Source organism: Corvus kubaryi, unplaced genomic scaffold (assembly GCF_017639235.1).
Source record: "Corvus kubaryi isolate FWS band 111438036 unplaced genomic scaffold, C.kubaryi_AGA036_p1.0 37172, whole genome shotgun sequence".
NCBI lineage: Eukaryota > Metazoa > Chordata > Aves > Passeriformes > Corvidae > Corvus > Corvus kubaryi.
In genome coordinates this window covers 833,288-854,275 of record NW_024581047.1, presented here as the reverse complement: position 1 = coordinate 854,275, position 20,988 = coordinate 833,288, and the positions used below count along the sequence as shown (strand labels likewise).

The 20,988-nt window shown below is 38.1% G+C and overlaps 1 protein-coding gene across 2 annotated transcripts in view; it reads right to left on the bottom strand.

Moving 5' to 3' along the window:
- SCAPER (S-phase cyclin A associated protein in the ER) overlaps positions 1–20,880 on the bottom strand; it is a 136,163-nt gene extending 115,283 nt beyond the window's left edge. The window contains exons 1-5 of one of the 2 annotated variants that reach the window (XM_042021801.1): positions 20,796–20,880; positions 19,138–19,213; positions 16,525–16,642; positions 10,549–10,619; positions 6,710–6,907 (exon numbers count right to left, since the gene is read on the bottom strand). In XM_042021801.1, coding sequence (XP_041877735.1) covers positions 6,710–6,907; positions 10,549–10,619; positions 16,525–16,642; positions 19,138–19,200 — 450 coding nt within the window. In that variant the 5' untranslated portion in view covers positions 19,201–19,213; positions 20,796–20,880. The remainder of the gene's footprint in view (positions 1–6,709; positions 6,908–10,548; positions 10,620–16,524; positions 16,643–19,137; positions 19,214–20,795) is intronic. The other variant, XM_042021800.1, reaches the window with a different exon arrangement.
- Between the last annotated feature and the right edge of the window lie 108 nt (positions 20,881–20,988).

The window sequence follows — 20,988 nt, the reverse complement described above, 5'->3', positions numbered from 1 at the left end:
AGCTTTCATAACTACTCTTTCTGAGACAAGAAAAATGTGTCCTGTACTCTGTCATGACAATGTGCTGAAAATAATAAAAATCCATGAAGGAAGCTTGAATTCTATGAAACTTAAATGAGCTTCACATGCAGAACGTAAAGTACAGACATAGTTTTGTGGTATAAGGAAAAACACTAATGACAAAATGTTGCTGTTTCACAAGTTCTTTACTATGCCAAAGTCAGCCCTGCCGGTATTGGATAAATATTCTGCTCAAAGCAAAATACTTAGAAATTTTGGGAACAATTACAAATGAGAAGGTATTGGTTCTTAAGTGCATAACTACAAATTTTAACAGTAAAACCTTTGACAGCAAAAATATTACAAACACTCTCCTACAGTCCAGGTAACTAATGCATGTTTTTGTAACATCACGTCCCATACAACTTTAATTGTCCTTTTAATAGAAAAAGGACCTCTAATGCATGCAAAATGCTCTTTCCTATAAAATCATACTGACTGATATTCATTTTGTTTAACCCTAACTTCGAAATTCAGCTTCAGTTTTGGCGTAAGTGTCCTTTTAACTACTCTTTATGGCACATACAGAGCATATGCTGGTTGCTGTAAAGGAAAAGTCACCACAAAGTCAGACACCAGGGAAATCAAACAGAATCCTACTGCTGATGCAAAAGTTGTTCTTTGCTGTGAAATATTCCCCCAAAAAGCTAACAGAAATCTTTCTTACAAAGCAGTTGTAAGGTTTACAGCACCAAAATAATTCTTAAGTAAAGTCTGCTACAAGAAATGAACAAGTCAAGTGTTTCAGCCAGTTCTTTTTTTGTTTCACTAATAAAATTTCAGCTTTCTAATCCAATTCACGTCCATTTAGGTTAGCCCATACTAAGTTGTGCTGACTGTTACTAACAATGAGAGCATAGAAAGCAAAATTTAATTCTGAATCATTTACTTTTCAAGTCAGCCACTGACATACTCCTCACAAAAAAAAAAAAAGAATTAATGTGAATACGAGTTATATTTCTGAAGTTAGCTGGCACAGGAAAAAAACCGCAATAAATGGCTTAACCTATTTTAAGGAATGTTTAGCTCCACATTATCAGAAATGATCAGAGCAGACCCATGCAGCTGTAACCCGAGCCATGTTTTATGAACAAGGGAATACAAACAAGACAAGCAGCTGGAGCGGCCCCATACTCACTGATGCACATCTCTCTCCCTAAAGCTATGAGGGCCATTTTGTCAAGCAGGATGGAGCAGAACAAAAGTGGCTCTGAAAGCGCCGTTGCAGGCATGCAGATAACTCCATATAGATGTCCAGCTAAAATTACCAATTAGTTCCCCAATTGGCTGCAACGGCTTCGATTGGTTTGTAATGGACTCTGGGGCCGGCGCGCAGAGCAGGCCGGGCGGCGCCATCCCTTTGTCCTCTGACACACAATCCCGGCGGGGCTCCGCGCCCCCGGCATTGATCCCGCTCTGCCGCTCACCTACGGCACCGCTGGGAGCTCCGATACCCCGTGCTGCTGAGCCAGGCCAAACCTGCACCACTCGAGAAGCTGCTGACAAAAAGGAACCTTTATGGGCCAGACTGCGGCTGGACTACAGTCAGAACAATTTTCTATCTCATTATTTCTCAAGGTCACACCTATCCCATACGATTCTTAAAGAGACCGTTCGAACTAAGTAAGAAAGCAATACTGCTAAAAAACAACCTGTCAAAGAAAATCCATGATATGAAACTCAAACCAGTCACAATACAGCTCCCGTTACCTTCTCCTCTCTGTTCTTGTCAATTCTCTCATCAACAGTTCTGCATGTCTCTTTTTTTTTCTTTCCTTCTTTTCTCCAGCTTTCACTCATTACTCTGGTTGCCACGTATTTATCTCAAAGTTGGACTTCTAGTCTCTTCAACTGGGTGATCCTATTAATTACTTTGTAATCAACTAAGACCTTCAAGAGTAGCTACATGAGAACAATCCTCACTCAGGACTTGGGTCCTAGATAGGCCCATTGTAATCCTTCAGAACAGAAGTGCACTTTAGAAATCCCTTAACCACTTTGAAATGTCGTTTCATGCATTTATTCTCCCATCCTCAAACGAGGAAGCGGCAAACAGGGAGGTATGGAAGACTGTAGGGTTTTAAAGTTACTACAACCCAAAACAGTAGCACATCCATCAGAGAAATTAACTCAGTCACCACATCTGTACTTTAGCTTATTGGCCAAGCTAGAAATATGGATTCTGTTTTACAAACCATGCCTACTTTATCCTGTTTCAGTATCTGTAATGAATATTTTAGTTTATGTATTTACCAAAATAAACTCCTTTTTTTTTTTTTTGTACTGGAGCATGCTTTTAGCACACAATTTAAGTTCCTTCTTTCTTTTTTTGAATGTATGTTCTGAAGTTTAACTGTGTTTCAGTAATTTGACAAAGTAAAATTGCTTCAAAAAATTCCTTGTAGCCTTTTCATACAGTTGAATTACAGATAATTAAAGCCAGCTCTGGGGTTGGTTCAACCAATATGATTGTCAAAGCTTTGGGAAAGGATGAAAGGAAGCAGCTCCTCTAGACAAAGGACTCTCCTCATATCAACTTCAGTACATGGCAAATAATATTTTAAGAAAGCACATGGTCTCCTAGATCCAAGTGTTAAATTCACCATATCTGGCCTCAGTTGCTCCTCATTAATTCACCTACATCATGACAGCCACAATCCGCTACCTGACAAGGATGTACTCCAAAGGACCCATAACCATTACCAAAGGAAAATTTCTCCGTAAGAATTAATGCAGTGGCATGTGCAAAGACTTAATCACACAAAATTTAAACATATATATATATATGGCAGGAACAGGGATACCCAGACTGCCAGCTAAGACATGCTGGCTTTTCAGAATAGATCACCATTTTGAAAGACCTCATCTTTAGCTGTTAAGACTGAATGCTTGATCATGAACCCATTTTCCTGTCCTTCTCTGATGACTCATCTGCGGAAGATGACAACAATGAAAAAGTAAATGTCCAAAAAGAGGCAGTGGGAATGCTCACAGAGATTTTCACTGAGCATGGACTGCCACAATACAGCCACAGATTATTTATTTAGGAACATAAAACCATATGTTTAGGAACATAAAACCATAAGTAAATATCCCCAAATTCAGAACTAGAAGGTGTGTTTTTGTGAGTCAGTGCTAAGCTGCAGCCTTGGACGCTTCTGCCATACTCCAGCTGTGGAACTGGCTGTCCTAAATGCCAGCGATGGATCAACTGCATGAGCAGGGGTCTCAGTCTGCACAGAAACAGTGAAATCAGTAGAAATTGACGGCCAGGCCCAAAAGCAGCCCTCGGAGAGGCTCCTCTCTGCTTCTGGGAAGCCTCAATCAACTCAAACTCTCTCACAGACATCCCCCAACTGAAAGGCCTTAACTTAAGTTGATTCAGTTGGTTCTTTTGCAGAGGAGCATCGTGCAACATGTCTAAGTTCATTTTTAAGTGAAAGTCTTTACCCACCTCTTCACCTTGTGCTGTCTGTGAGAAGCAGAACAGAACTTCACTGCTGAATTTTCCATTTCATAAGAGGGAATAAGAATCTCAAGCAAAATTAAACTGTTTTCACTGAACCAGACTGATGTAAGAATCCATCTGTAAGCTTTAGAAACAAAACAGAATCTACCCTGGCCAAAACCTTCCAGAAATACACCAGTAACTAACATTAGGTGAAAAGACAAGAGATTGTACAAGCTTTAGGTAATGCTAAACAGCAATGTAAAAATAAAATAGAACAAAATTTTTACATGATAAAATTCAGCTTTTTTGAAAGGAAAAGAACAGCTGAAGCTGGCAACTCATCCTAGAAGAAAAAAAAATCCCAAATTAAATTAAAGGTAGTTTGATATTCTTCTATACTTACTGTATCATTAGTTGTTGAATCCAGTTGCTCAAACTCTATCAATAAAGGATTTACATAAGTGTGCAGTGTTTCTTTTTTATATATACATACACACACATATATAAACACAAATTCAGTTACTGAGACACCTGAAAACACCATGGAAGAATAGCAGCTGAAGACATCTGTTGCATTAACAACAGAATCTGCCTCCATCCCTCTACAAAACTTTTGCTCTTAATTCCTCTTATCATACAGCAAGAGATTTAAAGGCATTACTATTTCTGCTCTGCCTACACTTGCCACCCCAACCTAGAAAACAGTAGGTAAAATATTCATATAAATGTTAGACACACAGAAACCTAGCTAATATATAGAATATCCATACAATTTGCATTTTCAAATGTTGAAGGTTACAGCCAAACCTACTAGGATATATCTAATCTTTTATCACTATTACACAAACTAATTTATGTACAGTAAGATTATGCTTAGACTGGAGAACTCTTCATTTATTTCAGAAATAATTCAACCATGTTCATTATGCCTTTACATACAAAGCATCCAAGCCCTATCTATATATCTACATACATGATTTGAGAGTTCTCAATTCCAAATCAATAGCAGATACCAACTTCAGCAGAGCCCAAAGCTGAGAGAAAATATACACAAGCACTGATCTGCTTACACACATTCCCACTGTTTGGATCCTCACCACAACCCTTCTGTCTGCAGTTTCAACCACAAAGAGCCACCAGAGCCCTTTCTCATTTGGGAGCATCAAACATCTTCAGTGACAATGCAATCGATAAAACTATAACAACTTGTAAGGATACGGGAGAGCAAAAGGCACAAAATACCAAAAAAACCTGAACTAACATTTTATACCAGGTTAAGCAGAAGGTTCAAAATGCCAGAAGTTGTCAATTTTCATTTTTACACGAGTCTTCTTATAACACAACCTTTATGCAACTTAAATGTTTACATGGAACAGCACATGCCCACTTGACCAAGGCAGAAGTTTAAAAAGTCAAAATTAAGGAAGTTTTTGATAACGTCAATTTATCCTAATTGAAAGGATTTTTCAAAATACCACTTAAAAAAAAATGAAGGGAAGGTTAGCAGTGGGACCATTTTCGTTTCTTATTTATTATTATTTCCCTGTGTCCAGCAGTCAAAATGGTAGAAACTGGGCTATGTCAAAATCACCATAAATAAGGACAAACAATAGAGTTTACAGAAGAGAGACATTAGTAGTAAATATAATTTACAAGACTAAACAGTTTTACACTTCATATCTTAATTAACAGACATGATAGTAATTCATCAAAAGAATAATCATCTTTTAACAGTAACCTGTAAAAGAAAATCCCACAGACAAAGGACCACAGCACAAACACATATTCCAGCTGCTCAGGTAAGGCACACTTTTGTGCTGAGAAAAAAGATCTTTTAAAAGGGAAGAGTAACATGAACATTGCAGAAGTTTCACAACACTTGACACTGGACTGCCCTGTTTGCTCATTTTTGGTTTTTTTCACTTGTGTTTTGCAAACAAGTAACCTGATCTGCACAGATAAATACATCGTTGTCAAGAGTCTGCTAAAATGAAGACTTTTCACTTGGGCTACATAGTACCCCCCTCCAAAAGCAGATCAAGTAGCCCAATTAAAATGCTGAACGATATCTAACCCCCAAAATATGCGATAATGATACAAATATGCTTCTGATCTTTCAGTCACAAAAGTTTAAAATGCTAATTACAATGCAAGGCTGGCTGGCTTTCTTAAACCAAAAAATTCTAGAGAGATGTTTCCTGAGCAGGAAGACAGTTCAGTACCAAAATGTTAAATTGTGTTAGGCCAACCAGCAATTTGGAAGCCTCTGAGCTACTGTTCAGTTCTCAAAGCTGCTTCCAATGAAACGTATTTGTACGCTAATCTCAAAGGCAGTTTGGCCGTGTCTGATTACAGCAGAGAATGAGATGCATAGGATAATAAAAAAGTTTACTTAAACTGATATATGAATTTTTTTACAGTGATTAGATAATCATTTCCAGAATGTGTTGAGTTTTCAGCCATGTTTAATATGAAAACAAAGTCATATCTTTAACATTTCTTTTCTAATGTATTCTGACTTCTCTTAATGATTGCGATAAATTCCATTTCCAAAGCATGAGTGATTTTTATTAAATGACAAGGGTATTTCTACAGATCTACTAGAAAATCACAATAAAATGTGAACCAGATGCACAAGCTATTACAAACCCAGGTTATTTGAAACTGGGAAGTGTCTTACAGTGACATACCAACCAGACATTGCTTACACTCGACCACCAATCACTTTCTTAACAAAGGGAGAATGAGAAGAGTGATAACTATCACTGCAGAAAGGGAGCAGTGTGTAATTAAGCCACTTAACAGGAAGCAAATGAACGTGAAAAAGGCTGAACTGCAACAGTGCCACCTACAGTAAAGGACATTACCAGGCAAAGTAAATAACCAGTGTTTAGTCAGAAAAGTCACAAAATCAGAGCTCAAAAAACGAAATCTCATTTCAGCAAAAACTGAGCTCTAATATTTTCATGTACAACTTTTTAGTTTTTATACACTTCAAAAATTAGTCCCTGCTCAAAATGAAAGCATTCTCTAAAATACGAGTACATATGCCCTCAGCTTTCCTACTTAAAAGCCTTCACAAAATACAAATGAAAAAGTAACATGTTTCTGAAGCTCTAATTCCTCATTTACCTTTTAGGTAAAATATAAAAAAAGCCAGACAGAAGCCAGATAGGCAAAGAACAGCTGGAGCCTTACCTTGCATTCCACCACACTCTGATCTGATTCACATGTGACATAGATTTCATCAACTGCACGCCGGAGATTGTCAAAGAGAAATGCCCAGTACCGAGCCCGCAGATCCACCTTTCGAGGCTGCCTTGTTTTGGTGGGGCTTTTGTCAAAGTTTTTATCTCCAGCTCCTGCTGCTGTTAATTTACAGTCTAAGGTAGTGTTCTGAAAACAAGAAAGTACAAGGTAAAAGGAGAACAACAAACAGAATTATGGTAAGGAGTTGGGTTTCTGTGCAACACACCTTTCATCAGCATATTGAAACACCTGTAAACAAGAACTTCTTTGCTAAAGAAGACATCATTGCACTGACTTGAGTTTTTTAGAACACACTTTCTTAAATATAGGCAGCACTTATGTTCAACTAGATTCTGTTTCTTTGATATTTATAATATTTTCATTTCACAGCAGTACGAGATACTCTGCCTCTCAGCACACTGCAAAGTTACATTTTCTAATTACATATCCTGTATTACTTATTCTGACAGGTGTGTATATCCAGAGGTGAAAATAGCATTTCACTAATAAACATACCAGCAGTATTCCACCAGAAGGAAATTTTATTACCAAGACATTACATATGACATGAATGTTTTAAAACCTTCATGCTAATATGTGTTAATGCCAGTGAAATGCTGATGTGGCTCACCCTAGAACACAGACTTAACTGACCCAGTACTGCTTTGCTGTGCAGATGCAGGGGACAGCCAACATGCTAAATGGGATGGGATGGGATGGGATATTCCAAAGGATTCTGAAGCACACCTATTTGTCTAAAGGTACCAAATCACCACTTGGTCGCATGACACTGCCCTTATTAAACCTGAAATTCTCTCCAACAAAAGAAAACAAACAGTAAAATCCTGTTACCATAAGCTTGTGCACTACATAGCCGGTGGACAAGCACCCCCAGTAAACCCCAAGTGACACCCAACTGTGTGCTACTTTGTGATGGAGGTATTAGCTACATATTAAAGTAGTCTGGTTTGGGTTGGCTTTTTTCATTATGTATTTCTTTTCATAGCACCTTTAACGTAGTTTTGATGCCCTGGTCCACTGTGGCATATCAATTCTTACTGGAGCACTCTTGTAGGGATTAAAATCCCATTCTAAATGCTCTACTTTGGTGATTGAATAAGAAAACTCAAACACCACACATAACAGTACACAGTGTTTATAATTAGAATATCTAATCACTAACTAGAAATAGTGTAATTTTCAAAACAATTGGTTGGGATTCAAGTCTTTTTGTCCTGTACCACACATCATTAAACAAATTCCACTTTGCAGTTAGGGAGACACACTGTTCTCAGAATGGTTATGCTCTCACCTGCGTTTGTGGTGAGACGCTAATTTTTCTGTAAGAAGCAGAAGAACGGTAAGATTTACTACAATCACACCAACATCTCTGCTACCCTTACATATATCTCCAAGGGCTGCAAGTGTACTCCAGATGAACCCCAGCTAATGTATGCACGAGAGCCATGTTCAGAAAGATGCATGGCATAAACAACCGATGAACAGCAATTTCAGAAGGGTTTCATATTTTTTCTTCTATGACATAAGTCACCTCTTAACAAACTGCTGGGAGAAAAGATGCTCCTTAGCAGAGGCCTTGTATAAAAACATTTAAAGCAAAGCTTATATACTGGCTAATTTATAGCTCCTTGAAACTACAGTTTATAATGACGCAAGCACAACTACAGAATCATAAATAGCTGCATTAAAATAACAGAGCTACCTGTTGCTGCCTGTATTTATAAGATCTGACCTTAGGAAAGTGATTAGGTTTACAGTCATTCAGCTAATACTGTTGATGTAAAGGATCAGTTGTTTCGGAATAAGAAATGCGCGTAATTCCCACTATTTGAAAGATACGTTTTCAAACCTATCTTTAAAAGACAATGTCATGGAATATGTTTTGATATTTAGCAATAAATGTTATCCATCTGCTCCACTTGGCATCCATTTATCTTCGCTCTTATATGTCAGCAATATTTTAATGAGGAAAACACCATGTGTAGGCTCTGCAAGTCATAGCAGTTCCATTCTTATCCAGTAAGCAGATCTTCAGGGTCTCAGTAAAACCTAAGCAACATTTACAGCTACCCATGTTCCAGCAGAACACCTCTGAAAGGATAAAACCCTCTAAACTACCTGATTCCTTGTAAACACTATCACACAAGTAGGTAAGCATTAAGTTGGTGGTTTGTTATTAGAAATATTATTTTAACTTGCAGTGATAGTTCAAATATTCAACTGCGGAAGATGAAAAGCTTATGTGCCTTTTAAGTTAACAAACATGGGAATACTCTTTCTTACATCCCAAGTAACCCAGCGTGGATGAGGAAGGTGACATTAAAGCTGACTCTCTCTTGGTGTTTTTTAATTTATTTTTTTTCCCACTAATAGTTTCAGTAACTTGCCTTGGACTTGTGGAAAGTATGCAATGTATATTTATACTCTCAGGATGCCAAAGTTTATTGAACGTATATTTGCCAGCACCCTACTGAAAGGAAGAAGAGGTTGATAAGATCGTATGAAACAGCTCTTGTAAGTTTATTTTCTTGAGATTAGTGGCCCATTCACATGTAAAGGAAAATTAAAAGTGAAAGCTCAACAAAACTAAGCCAAAAAAGCCACCAATTACAGCAGTATCCAGTGTCGGAAAAGCAATAGAAATAAAGGTGCAGAATGCCAATTTGAGATGCCAAGATGCACAGACACTTAGCAATCCATTTCAAACCTTAACTGAATCCACCAGGAATGGACTGTGTCAACAAGAGCTTTAGTACAGCAATCCCACATAGAGCCACTGAGTAGCAACCAAGCATTCTCCTGAAAACGCAGTATTCACATAATCCCCAGGTTAGACAGAACCCAAACTGTGCAGCACATGGTTCTCACACCCTCAATATTCTGAGGGCAAACCCTTCCAGGGAGCCCCAACTACATCGCTAACACTCCACCCTCACAGACCAAGAGAATCAAAATATACAGTGTCTGTAACGTATCAGTGTGTGAAGAGACAACACAAGGCTAATAGGTGCTGAACTAAACTGGGAAAATAACATGCCTATGTTTTAAAGATGCAAAAACCTATGGAAGCAGAACATTTTTTCTTTTCTGAAAAGTAACATTTTTCATATGCTTTATTACCAAATTCTGACAGGCTGCCTCAAAATACTAAATGGCTAAAGCTGTACTAATGCCTAAATCCATAAATCAAAGAAAAACAGCAGTTAAAAATATTAAACATAAGGAAAGATTGAGGTATGACTTTATAATGTAATAAAGATCGTCATTCACAGAGAAAAAAAGGCCAATAAAAACAGGAGCGGTTTCTTCTTTACAATTCTCATTAAGACTGGCTTTCCAGTCATGGAAATTTTACTCACCTGGACTTTTTTCCAAAGTAAGGTATGTGGATGACTTCAACACATGAAGTCAAGACATTTCCTTAAATTAGAAATTGGGGGGAAAGGCAGCCCTTGTATAAGCAGCATGCTTATAGGAAGAATATCCTATATCATTTTATTGAACAGCACTTTCCTTAAAATAACTTTAATTCCCATAAGTCATGTGTGCAGAGGCTGGGAAGTGCCAAAAGGAAATGCTGAGGAAGATAACCTAAATTCCGGCAATTTTAACTTCTGAATACTTGACTTTGAAACTTATATGCTTTAAAAATACAATGTATGCATAGTTTTAGAGAAGTATTAATCAGCCAATAATATATCAGTGATCTCACAGAAAAACATTGTTATGTCATTAATTTTATGTCACAATAAAAAATGAGCAGATACCTGTTTTGCAGTCTTGTGTGTTCCTTGAGTCACCCTTTTTGTTTTTCCACCAGATTGCCATTTTGATTTTCCTGTGGGAGAAGCAACTGTTTTAATCAACAATAACGATTTTAATTAAATAGAGCACCCTAGAATGCATATATCTCATCTTGCAATGTACTGAGAGGGGCACAGTTTCTGAGTTAAGAGGTTTGGCAAATTTTATATTCTAAATATATATTCCACTGTTCAGAACGTGGATAATGCCAGAAGACACTGGAAAATAAAAAAAATACAAGAAAGGCAAGACATACAAACTTCATTAAACAAAGGTAACCTAGCTTTAAGTTCTCAGTGCCTCTAAAGATCATATCATTACAATCTACATGTCAAATATGATACTAGTTTTCTATATAAATTTTAAGAAGTCTGCTTTTGAATGACTGCTCAATCAGCTATTACAGAACTAAAACAAGAAATATATTTGTATATTTGTTAGGAAAACCAAATGTAATAGTTTAGTTTTTCTGGAACCGTTCTGCCAAGAAAGATGGGAAAAATCAGAACTCAGGTCAGGATTTAGTTCATCAACATTTAGGGAGCCAAAGGAAGAGAAAAAAACATTCACAGAACACAAGTCAGTCTCCTTAAGACGTGAAATCCCTTCACAAACGTACCTGTCTTCCTCCATTGCTTATACAAAGTGACTTTAGCAACTATGCTTCCAAAATCAGTTTAAATTCCCCCAGTCAGAAAGGGTGACTCCAGGCCTCAGTGCTGTGGTAGTAGCAGTTAACTGATTTAGAGTTATCTTCGCATAGAAATATCTGTGTTAGCCTAGACCAACCTGATCTGTTTGCACTTAATCTTTAAGATTTGCTATGGGGTAAGGTAAAAAAATTTACTCCTCCAAGTATCTAACTTGCACAACACGAAAATCATAGGATCCAATTACCAAAAATGTAAGCAAGCTGAGACAAAACAGTAACTATGGAAAGAGTTCTCTAGCACAGATTACATCCAAATAGAAGTTTCAAGATTATTTAGCCGGATGAAGCCAAGCAAATCAATGCATTAGTTGAATACAGTCCTCTCTAGACCATGGAGATCATTCTTGAATTTCAGAATTGTCCAGTTGAGTTTTTAACAGTTCTGAGGCCAAATTCCCAAACATAGCCCAGCTGTTTTACATTGCTCTGGTTATGTAAAGCAGCTGCAAACCTGTCTAAACCAAGCAGTTGTACAGCTGGTTTGCACAGCTGGTTTGTATCACTGGCTATTCCAGGCAACAAGGCTTTTAATTTAAAACAAATTAAAAATTATTTGCTTGATAATTCATTTTTAAAATACTACATTAGCCAAAAAAACAGCTATAAACTAATATATTGAACTCAATTTAGCAGCATTCAGGGGAAAAAAAATCATTCAGCTACTGCATGCATAAAACCTTCATAGTCACTAAAAATCTTAAACTGGGGAATAGTTCCATGGCAGACTTCCGATAACTGAAGTATTTCAATCACCAAAGCCTCTCTTCTGATGTGATTTACAATGCAAAGACAAGTTTTGAAGGCAATGGCATACAGGACTTGCACAGTGAAAAGGTTTGCAACAAATATGAGTACATTAAAATTAAAAAAGGGCAGATGAAAACATCAAGTTGCAGACTCTTTAGATTCTATAAAATCCAGAATAACAATCCATTATCTAAGATCTGTGAAATCTCTGATCAAGTCCCTTCTAAAGACAAAAGCAAGTTTCCAGGCACTTCCTATATGAGGCAGAAATTTAGATGCAAATAGCAGGTTTTGCAAATTTAATATAGTGTGGGGAAAGGACTAACTTTTTCTTAAGGTGTAGAGGCCAGAAAACTTTGCATTTCAGCAGCAGCCACAATTTTAAGTTTTCTAATTCCTTTTCTTACAATAATGGCTCTGGTTACTAGAAGGTATCTTCCTCTCTGCTTTTGTCCTATACTCCCAAGCAGTGACAGCACTGCTCAATGGCTGTTTGTATGTTCAGGGGTGACTGGTGTGTAACTGCATCATATTGGCATTGCTACGAGATGCACAGACCTCAGTGACACCTGAAGGGCATCCCCTGCTAGCAATTTACTAAATTGTAAGGAGAGAACAATAGTGGCCCAAGATCATCTCCTTTAGCTATTAAGTTGCCCATGTGAAATATATAAAGTATCAAAGTTTTGCAGCATTGGAGGAGCTGCAGCCATATTTTACACTGGAAGTCCATTTCCTTCCTGTCTGGCGATTAAATATGAAGCACACAGGGTTTATGATTTGTGAAGACTTCCTGTCAAAAAGATGAGGTGTCAACATCTACCAAAAAACCCCACTGATAACCTACTTTCAAAAGCTATCTTTTACCTAACAATCTCAACAACCATCCTGTTCACCCCTCTCTTTTTGGATATTTTCACTGGAATAGGAAATGTGGGAATTGCCTTTAAATTTAGTAGTTGCAGTCTTCATTTCTGTGCTGGGTATGGCAGAGGTCAACTGCACATGTAGTTTCAGCATCTTTGACACTGTTCATCATCACACCCTCAGCAGGAATGATAACTTTCAACTGAGGAAGCATGCTGAAGTTTCTAATCCTACTATGAACCATATCTTTTTAGAGGTCTGTAGAGCAGCAGTAGATGCTATTTTTCTAACTGTACAATGCTAAGGATCTGGAGAAATTACTGCCTTCAAGCATGGATACAACCAAAATCCTCCACGTTTTTCCACCTCCAGATTGAATTTCAGCAATATATTTTGCACAAAATTACTTTTATAAATTACTGTCACTGTCTCAGCCAGAATATAATGGCCCTGTATTCACCTACCAGCACTAGACTGGCTTCCCATTCATTCCAGTGAAATTCAAGGTTTGAAACTTATGAGCCCTAAAGAATCGCCCTCACACTACATTCTGCCAGTTCCCATCAGACCAGTGCCGCAAGGGCTCACACACAATGTGTGCAGTCAGGGCTCTCACAATTCCTCACATGGCCAAAGAGAGCCAAGTTTCACGCTTTGATCACATCCCACAAAACCTATTTACTGCAGCAGGCTCTTGCTAAAACAGTGGAATATGCTGCAGGCTCCCCAAAGTGTGCCAGGTACCTTTCAACCAATAAAATATGTTTTTCCTTACCCTGAAATGCTTAATCTGCAAATGAATTCTATACGGCAAGAGCCCAGGTGATTTTAAACAAATAGGAAATAAGAAGGGAACAGTCACAAATACAAGATTTTCCAATTTTTCTACACATCTCAAAGTTCCAAAGGTATCTTACCATCTATTAACATTTCAATGTCAAGCCTCTGCAATTTTTTAACTGTTGCTAATACCACAGCTAAGATTTTGTAATAAAGTTTGTGTGTAGTTGCTTATCTGCATTCAGTGCCTCAAATTTCATTCTAGGCATGTGAAATAATTACAACGGAAAGAATTCTGAAACCCTCCCTTGGAACAATCCCAGCTTTCCAAGGTGGGCAAAAGCAAAGTGACTGCAATTGGTGACTGGTGGCTGTAGGTTTGGAATGCAAATTCCATTCTGGAGACAGAATACCAGAATAGTGAATTTTTCACAGTTTTAAGACTCCTTCTAAGACATCAAATCAGCGATAGTGTTGATTAGTTTATCCAACACAATCTGCTGTGTACTACTGAATTCTGTGAAGGAATATTTGAATTTCAATGGTTGAAAAGTGTTAACAGTCACTCTCTCTTCTAGATCATTACCACTGTGGCTGGGACTGTCATGTCATTGATCTCTATTCATAATTAGAATTTCAGATCTGACATAACTGGGGTGCACACTGCTCCAAAACACAGAGCAGACATATCACCTGCCATTCCAGATATCTCTTTGCTTTTTAAGGAAATATTGCTTACCAGCAGGAACTATATATTTACAGCATGGAGTCAGAAGTTTTTGATTTCTCTTTTACACATGTATGCTATATAAAATACACAAGTATTCCAGAGTAAGAGTTAAATGGGAAGAAGAACACAAGCACACAATTTTTAAAGGAAACAGAAAAAGGATACAAATAGAAAAGATGAATTTAGCATTTTAATTAATCAACTGTCTATAACACTACCCCAGTAATAAAAAATGCTCATACCTTGCCTGTGTCTGGAAAAAGAAATAAATCACATTATAAATAACAGTATATAATTTAAAATGTTAAATCACACACGGGTGCTGCCAAATCAACAACTCTGGACGTTACGAGTAGAAGGAACTGCCGCCCAAAGACAAAATTCTGCTTTGTACAGAGGAGTGGCAGGATTGGTGCAGGCACCCTGAACCTTTGGCCTGATTTACACAAACCTTGAACAAGTTAGAACTGTCCTAATTCATAATATTGCTGTATCATCCCTACGGGACACAGTACATACAGGAAGATCAGCAGAAAATGAACCAGAGCTCAGTGACACCAACATAAACATCCTCCATGCCAGGCAAGGGTCAAGAGATAAAGGATCTGGCTCTGCCAGTCTTTCACTAACCACAAGTTTCTTTTCATAGGGAAATTTTCCATCAGGCAATAATCATCAGATCCTTTGCATTGTGCAAAAAGGTCAGCCTATACTTTAATTTTAAGAAGTTTTAACATGAAAGCTCCACTGACAGAGTTTAAAAATTACAATGGGGCTAATAGGACCAAAAGAAGGAAATGAATACAGCTACTTGGATTTTAATTACTGTACATAACTACTATTTAATGAAAGGTAAAAATTCCCTTTTACATTCATCATGGTTTAGCAGAAATTGTTAGAGCAAACATTCATCCACAAATCACAGTCATTTTTAAAGAAAAAGTGTTAGAGTTTCTAAAATAATATTACAAGTAAGGTAGTATTAAAAAATAACAGGCACTTCAAACAGAAAGTGAAGCATAGCAAAAGTTGCTCAAAAATACTGCTAGAAATACACTGCATGTTCCTTTACCACACACTCATTCATATCACTACCTTCCCCAGAAGAGTAATCTGGAATCTGGAAATACTTTGGCCCCAATTCTATTCTGCTTAAAGACGGTTTAAACTTTGCATCAGACATAGGGTTAATTATCTTGCAACTTAAGATGTAACATTTCTTAGAAATATCTTTTCCACTGGCAGAATCACAGAACAGCTGAGGTTGGAAGGAGCCTCTAGAGATCATTTAGCTCAACCTCCAGGCTGTCCAGGACTATGTCCAGGGAGGTTTTGAGCATCTCCAAGGAAGATGATGCCCACAGTTTTTCTAGGCAACTGGTTCCCATGTTCAGCCACCTTCCTAGCATTAAAAAAATTTACTTTTAGATACTCAAAAGCTGCAGCACCTGGACAGGGACATGAGAAATACAAAAATACTTGAGATAAAGTCCTCAAAAACAGCATTCAGACATCTGGAACAGCTTGACTAGAACAAAAACAAAAGTCAATTCCTGGCTCCTTAAGTCATCATACCACAAGAGAGTATTACAACAGTAACAAAACTGTTCTGAGGACTTGCATTATGGCATGCTGTCCCCACATATCCCCTTCTTTAGAGATTCTTCATTGGTATTTACGAAAGCTGAAGTGATCCCAAAAGAAACTTCCAAACTTCTTTGTTTTAGAACACAGAGAGCAATTTGTTAGATTGTTCTAAGTCATCTCTACAATTCTGAATTCCCAAGTTACAAGAGATCACTTTAGGACAATGTGATTCTGTTACACAACTATCTTGATAATATCAGCAGAAGAAAACAGTCTTGGATGTTACTTGCAGACAAATTAAAACAGTTTTTAATCTGTCACTGGAAGGTTTTATAAAGTGATCTGCCAACTGCAAGGCACATTTTGGAAAAAAACTTTTAAATTATACTATGTATGCTGAACGGAACCTTTTTTAATAAAGAAATTCTATGTAAGAAAAATGTTTCCAGATGAGCAACTCCAGCTGACAGAGGAATGGAAGTGCAAAGACCTGGTGGAAGACTGTTAAACACATACCATCATCTTCCTTGTTTTCCAGGGGAACACTCCACGCAATCAGGTTCCTTGCTGTCCGTCCCTCTTCTGCCACTATTTTCCTCACTTTGTCATGGCTGTTAGAGCGTTGGAAAGAAGCCTGAAAACAAGAAATATGTGGATGGGCAAACAAGAAAGCGAAATCTTTGGTTTGATATGTTAATTTCATCCAGTATGTGGTTACACCATCCAAAGTGGGGTACACAGGTGCTGAATTTTCCTCAAATATCTGAAACAGGTGTATGCATCCATTTTCATCCCCATTTCTCTGCATATAAGCAGACTGATTCATCAACATGTCATGGGAGTTACTACCCAGCCCTCAATATGGGTATGTCTAGACCACATCACTTTCAATTAACTGCTTGTCAATGCTGCTGGAGCATCACAGCAGACTTCACAAATGCTGTAACTACCTTGAGTCAATCAGAACTAATTATACAAGCTGCACAAGACCAAAATACATGTGTTAGTGACTGGTGAGAGCCTGGAGAAAGGCATGAGATTTGTGGGAACCATCTGAAACATGCATAAAAGCCCACCTCTCCCACTGAGAAGATAAGAACCTAGAAAGTATTTCCTGGCAACCGTGATGGACTGTTACTACAAAGCTGCAAGTACTCAAAGGCAGAATAAGAGACACTGGGGATGCACTTTATTTACCTAATAAACATATTTCTTTGCATTTGTGAAAGGCACCATCACAAGGCATTTGAAACCAAATACATTAAGAAGTATTTGTATCAACTGACAGATGTCAATCAGATAAAATCTTGCCTCTTGTACAGTGTAGGAAAGTTAAGCCTCAGAAAATAATTTGCAACAAAGCCAAACTATATACAGTAATGATAAACTTATGTACCATGATAGCACAAAACTGCTGACCATATTAGCTTTAAACACTGGCAAACTTAACCACAAAGAAGTTAAATAAACCTAAATATTATTTTAGGCACGAACAGACTGATTTCCTATAGGACTAATCAGGAGGTACACTTTTCCTCTTTTTCATTCTTACCATCATATAGCTCAAGCCTGCAACCACTTCTACATCTTTAGAAAGAAAATACAGTAAAATTACACTAAAAACAAATATAGCAGATGAGTGGCTAGAATTTATTAAGGCAGTAGGAAACAACACAAATGAGAAACTCTTTTTACTTTAACGCTAATATAATAGTTTTTAATTTCGGTTTCTCTCATCCAGATGTCTTCAATTGCCTGTTTGGAAGTCACAGTGTGCCATCTAGTGCTTCACAGACCTGCCCAGAGACACAACCAGGCAACACAACAGAAGAAAATACAGCACTGCTGTATCAGCGAAGTTTTGGAAAATCTAATCCAATAAATAGAGCAAATGACATACATTGGCCCAAAGTAACCCAAATAAAGCACATAAAAACCCCAGAATCTGTACTGAACTGGTTCTAGTCGATCCTTATTCTATAGACCTAATTGCCTGCTCTTGCAAGGAATTTTTAGTAACAGTGACCATTTCTGCTGTAGCAAGTTTGGTTTGGGTTTTTAATCCCTTGTTGCTGCATGACATTGAGCGTAAAACCTTGCATTAGTCCACAATAAACTAACTTCCTAAATGACTTACTTTTATAGAAGCCAGAAAGGCTTAAAAGGAAACAGTAAGTATCTAGATCAACATGACATTTCAAGGTATTGTGTGTAACGAAACTAGAGCCTAACTTAAAATTCTCACCTCTGTAACTTGGACATCAGTCAAAAGAAACCAACAAACCCTTGAGGAAGGCCCAAACAGGAGTTAGCAAAGAGGAAGTGCACAGCCACCGAGAAGTGAAAATTGTTGTGCCAAAGGCCATAGTAGGTATGAATAGCCTCTTCATTTGACAAGAGTTAGCTGTAGTACCCTCCCTCTTCAAGTGACATGATACTGATACTTGGTTTTTGACTGCTCCCTCAACCTGAATCCCTGCTTTTTGCTACTCAATTATCCAAAAAAATTACCTTCTGCGACATGCTCTGGATACAATCATCCCTTAAGCCAAAGGAGTGACCAGAAACAATTCAGCTTTAAATAGCAAATGTTTGTTAATTAGTCTGTACTGCTTCTTTTCAAGGCTATAAATACTAAAGGACCTTTAATGAGGATTCTTTTTTTAATGATGCTCACATATATAAATACATAGACGTAAACAAACCCACCAGTTTCATCCATGGCATTGCCAAAGAAAATGAATTCAGCTCTAACCTCAGCTCCTTCTAAGAACACCACAGTCTTAAGTGTAACCAAACATTAAAGTCTTGCACTACAGCACAGGTTGGATGAAAGCAGTTTAAAATGGGAATCAGCTGAAAAAGAATGCAAAAACCCCCATATACTAACACAACTAGAAATTACGCAAAACAGAAGAAATACTCAAATTTACTCTACAGTAAAATTCCTTTTAGAAGATTTCTCTCCATCATGTTAATGAATAAAATGTATTTAGCTCCTAGAATCAATACTTTCATAGAAGGTACATATTAACCAATTTATGAATTAATCCCAACATGAAAAATTAGTTTTTCTTGCTGTTGAAAAAATATTCTACCATGTAGCATTATAGTTACTGAATGTCTTACCATCATGTTATAACCTTCCTCTGCATCAACAGGCTCACTCATTACATTTTTGGCAGACCCCATTGAGTTTTCATACCTGTGTCAAAATAAATGCAATTAATTATTTTACCTAAAATAATTTCCAAAACTACTTTTAGCTTGCTGGCAGCATCTAGGTCATGGACATCAGATGAACACAGTAAGGTTTTCAGAAGATAATTTTATTTGTAAAGTGTTTGCATTGCTCCTTACTAAAACCAGCCAAAAGTCCAAGAAGAAAACAAAAAGAGAGAGCCACTACAGAAAAATGTAATTTTATATGTGGTTAGATAGTAAACAGTACAAAGTATATTAAAACTTTCAAACGAATCATTGCATGGACTGCTCTAGAACAGTGATACAAGTAGAATAATCTTTCCTGTGACAGAGAACTGGGCAAGTTGGTTATCAGCTCAAAAAGAAAAATAAATCAGAGATATACTAACAATGAGCAGCAGTTAATTACTGATGAAGCAAAATAAAACTGAAACTTCTGTTCTTGTTTAACTATAAGATGTGATGGCTCCTGTATAAGTCAGCTCTGAGAAAGTGAATACTTTATGCAGCTATGAATACAGAACCATTGCCAAGAGTGAAGAAAGTATACAGGAGTAAATATGTATAGCTTTATCAAGAGTTTCCAGAACAGTGTTAACAATTCTGAAATAAAGTTAAACCCTTGGCTTCAAGGTTGGTAAATTCTAGACAGCTGCTGATTTGAGTGCAAACACTCTAATCCTACTCTTCAGAAGAATCAGATGCTAAAATGGATATTAAAGTCATCTTTAATCAGATCCTAAGTCAGACTTTGTTGGCCTTTACCACTAATGATGCTGCATTAAGCAGGCTGCTCACCTGTTCTCAATTTACATAAATGGCTGAATTTTCTAAAAGGATATAGCCCAACCTGTGTCAACAAACCTACAGATGTCTGTGTGCCTTAAGACAACCTACTAAACCCATACAAACCAGAATATTCTGCAGTTAGATGAAGGAAGTTGAGTTTTTGAGAACAAAGATTGGACTTCAGCATCACTTCAGGCATCCAGAAGAGGCCCGCCACTGAGTCTTCAAACAGGCATCTTAGAAAATGCCTTTTGTACACCAAACTAACTTAACTGTAATCGAGGTATAATAAAAGCTAATTAAAACGACATATACATTTGAGGAAAAAAACATGAGGACCCACGTATTTTCCCACTAGGGCAGGGCATTTGGAAATAATGCAGAAACAAGAATCTGTATTTAGTGAACTGCATAGAGAAGACAGACCCTGAGTACACTGCGAGCCCTACTGTGCTGTCAGCCGTGATTTTGTCTCTGACAGCAAAGGAAGGCCACGAGTTTATGCTAGGAACGACATGAGTAGTTTCCAAGATGCAAATGCTCATGCACTATGTGGCATTTTATACGAATGCACAGTGAATTTCCTCAGCGCGGGTGCCTCTCCCCACACACACACAACTCCCACTCTGGACAGGTGGGCCTGTACAGCCTGAGGGATCGTCGGGTTCACAGGCACCGGGATCCCCCTCAGGCTGAGTCCGACTGTCCCCACAGGCAGTGCGGGAATGACGGGAAGGGCTGGCTCAGACGGACAGCCCGTTTCCCCCACACAGCACGGCCCGACCCACACCCACCGCTCCCGGTCGCCTGTAGCAACCAGGCTGTCCCTCCCCGGTCTCGCCGGGCCGAGTGGCGGAGCCGCCCGCCGGGGCAGCGCCCGGGGCTGTGGGGCTGAGGGGGGGCGAGGCCGGCCCGCCGCCATCTTGCCCGCGCCTCCCGCGCGCTGCCCGCTCGCGCCGGGCCCGCGCGCCGGCCACTCACGCTCTC